The sequence below is a fragment of the Dendrobium catenatum genome, unplaced genomic scaffold (genome assembly GCF_001605985.2).
Source record: "Dendrobium catenatum unplaced genomic scaffold, ASM160598v2 fragScaff_scaffold_104, whole genome shotgun sequence".
Classification (NCBI taxonomy): Eukaryota; Viridiplantae; Streptophyta; class Magnoliopsida; order Asparagales; family Orchidaceae; genus Dendrobium; species Dendrobium catenatum.
The window spans coordinates 593,242-595,664 of NW_021318566.1; the positions used below are offsets into that span (position 1 = coordinate 593,242).

Sequence of the window (2,423 nt, forward strand, 5' to 3'; positions counted from 1 at the left end):
TATGATGGATTCTCTAAATCTTCTTATCTTTCTCTCTCTTTATTCCCTCTATGCTCTAAATTAGAGCTGTCAATACTAGTCCCCCGCGTACCGCCCCACGATCGAGTCAGCCGCGCATCCCGCGTTCCCGAGGTCATATCTGCCGCTGTGCCGCGCATCCCGCAGTCCCGCGGTCGAACGCGGAACGCCGAAGCGTGACTCGGTGTGCCGTGTTGAATCCAAAGTGGGTCGGGTCGGGTTGACCCGAACCTGAAGCGGGTCGGGTTCGGGTTGACCCGAATAGTGCTGGGTCAGTTCCGGGTTCGACCCGAACCCGACCCGTGACCCGAAATTGACACCCCTACTCTAAATCATAGTATCCCCAATGGAACTCTAATGATTATAGCAAAAATGATTTAATTTAATTTTCATGTAAGATCATCATTATCAAAACCTTGTAAAAGTTAACATCTTATAAGTGTTAAATTATTATGAGAGTGGTCTTCAGCCACACATAATGAATAAAGAATGAATAATGAATTATCATTATTCATTTGCATCTAATCCTTGAGATATTTACTTTTCATAATCATTTGAACATAACATGGCCACAAGCATTAATTGATCCACGCCTAATCGATGGGACTCATCAACCGTACTAGATCTACAACAATAGTAGAACATATGAAGCACCAGCATATATATATTAATTCTTATTAGAAACTAAAAGCCACAAAATTGTTTAATTTTCAACCACTTAAGATAAAAGTCTAATTTTACTCTTATTCAAATAGATTACATGCACCGATGATAGTGGCATACTCAACATAATTTACATGCCCAAAATCATTCATATCAAGTTGATTACATAATCTATCTTATTCTTTCACATGGGTGAAGCTCAAAATAAGAAAGCCATCAAAGAAATTTGCGTACATTTTGCTCCTAAATTTGACGCATTGTTCTAATGAAGATGCCTTCTCTTTTTTCACCAATTCATTTACATCTCCCTCAACCGCAAGAACCAAGCCAAGTGGAAAACTCTGATACATCAGATAAAAGCCAATTATCCAAATAATCATCATCATACTTGAAGGCATCAAACTTCCCACTATCAATAAAACCACCGAACTCTCCACTAATCTCATGGCTCTCATCCTCCCAAATCCAAGGCAATATTTCACCAACACCCTCCCCTTCCCCCTCCCATAACCTCAAGGCTATCTCCTCCAATTCCCAATCAATCAACTTCTCAATCTCATCAAGGGAAGGCCCAACATCCTCATTTGACAGTACCTCAAGTACTCCCACTCCATTCATTTCTTTTTCTCTCCCTTCATTTTCTTCATTTTGGCTCAAAGTTTCACCCTTATTGTTCTCCTCATCGCCCAATAAAACCTCTATTGATGGAAAGTCTTTAGAGACAGCTTGTTGAGGTTGTGGGTCTATAACAACACTCTCTACTTCCTCACTCCTTCTTACTTCTATCACATCCTTAACCTTTTCACCCTTCTCCTTGCTTAAAATCTCATTTTCAGCCTTCTTCTTCTTAGCCAATTTGCTTGGCCTGCCTCCCTTTCGCTTTCGGACATTGTTGACACAACTTTCATCATCTTTGTTTAACAAACCTTCAGCTTTCTTGCTTAAATGTGAGTTCCAATAATTCTTGATCTCATTATCAGTCCTTCCAGGCAAATGTCCTGCAATCACTGACCACCTGAAAAAAATAAATATTAGTAAATCAACATCTTTATATATATTAGTAAATCAACACCCTTAAAATAATAAATAATAAATAATAAAATATGTAATTCAAATTTATCATACAATCAATTATCTAGTGAATATATACTTATAGATTGCCACAATTAGTTGGAAAGTTAAAGTCCTATTTTTATTTATAATTGGATTTTGTTTTTGGGTTATCTATGAATTGCTTTCAACACAAAACACAAAAATACCCAAAAAAAAATAAAAAAAAAATGTTTTACAAATAGATTGAGCCAATTTAATGGCGAATTACTAGACAAAGAAATTGTGTCTTGCATCAAAGGTACCATCATCAGCCCATAGATAATAAACAAAGAAAAAACAATTTCAGCATTGCAATTTCCGAGTCACATAGATCTTCTTGATTTGTTAGTTGAGAGTTTTGACTTATCCGTAGGTTCAAAGCTTGCGTAAGTGATATTTGTGTGAGTTTACTCTAATTGACTCAAAAGTCCTAATTTTTTTTTTAAATCAAAGAGTAACAAACATCTTATAAATTGTTATAATTATTTTTCAAAATATAAATTAAATAATCATTCTTAGAATTGGTTTGGAATGATTGCAGCTTGTTTTGTTTTCAAAGTAAATGTAGAAGTGTTGTGAGTAAAATAAATTTTTTAAAATCTATTATAAAAAATAACTCTTTAATGACAAAAAACTTAAAAACAATCAAA

General features: G+C 35.4%; 1 protein-coding gene across 1 annotated transcript in view; it reads right to left on the reverse strand.

Moving 5' to 3' along the window:
- Positions 1-990: 990 nt before the first annotated feature.
- LOC110104416 (transcription factor MYB111-like) overlaps positions 991-2,423 on the reverse strand; it is a 2,883-nt gene continuing 1,450 nt past the window's right edge. Inside the window, exon 3 of the mRNA XM_028697227.1 lies at positions 991-1,696. Within this exon, the coding sequence (XP_028553060.1) occupies positions 991-1,696 (706 nt within the window). The remainder of the gene's footprint in view (positions 1,697-2,423) is intronic.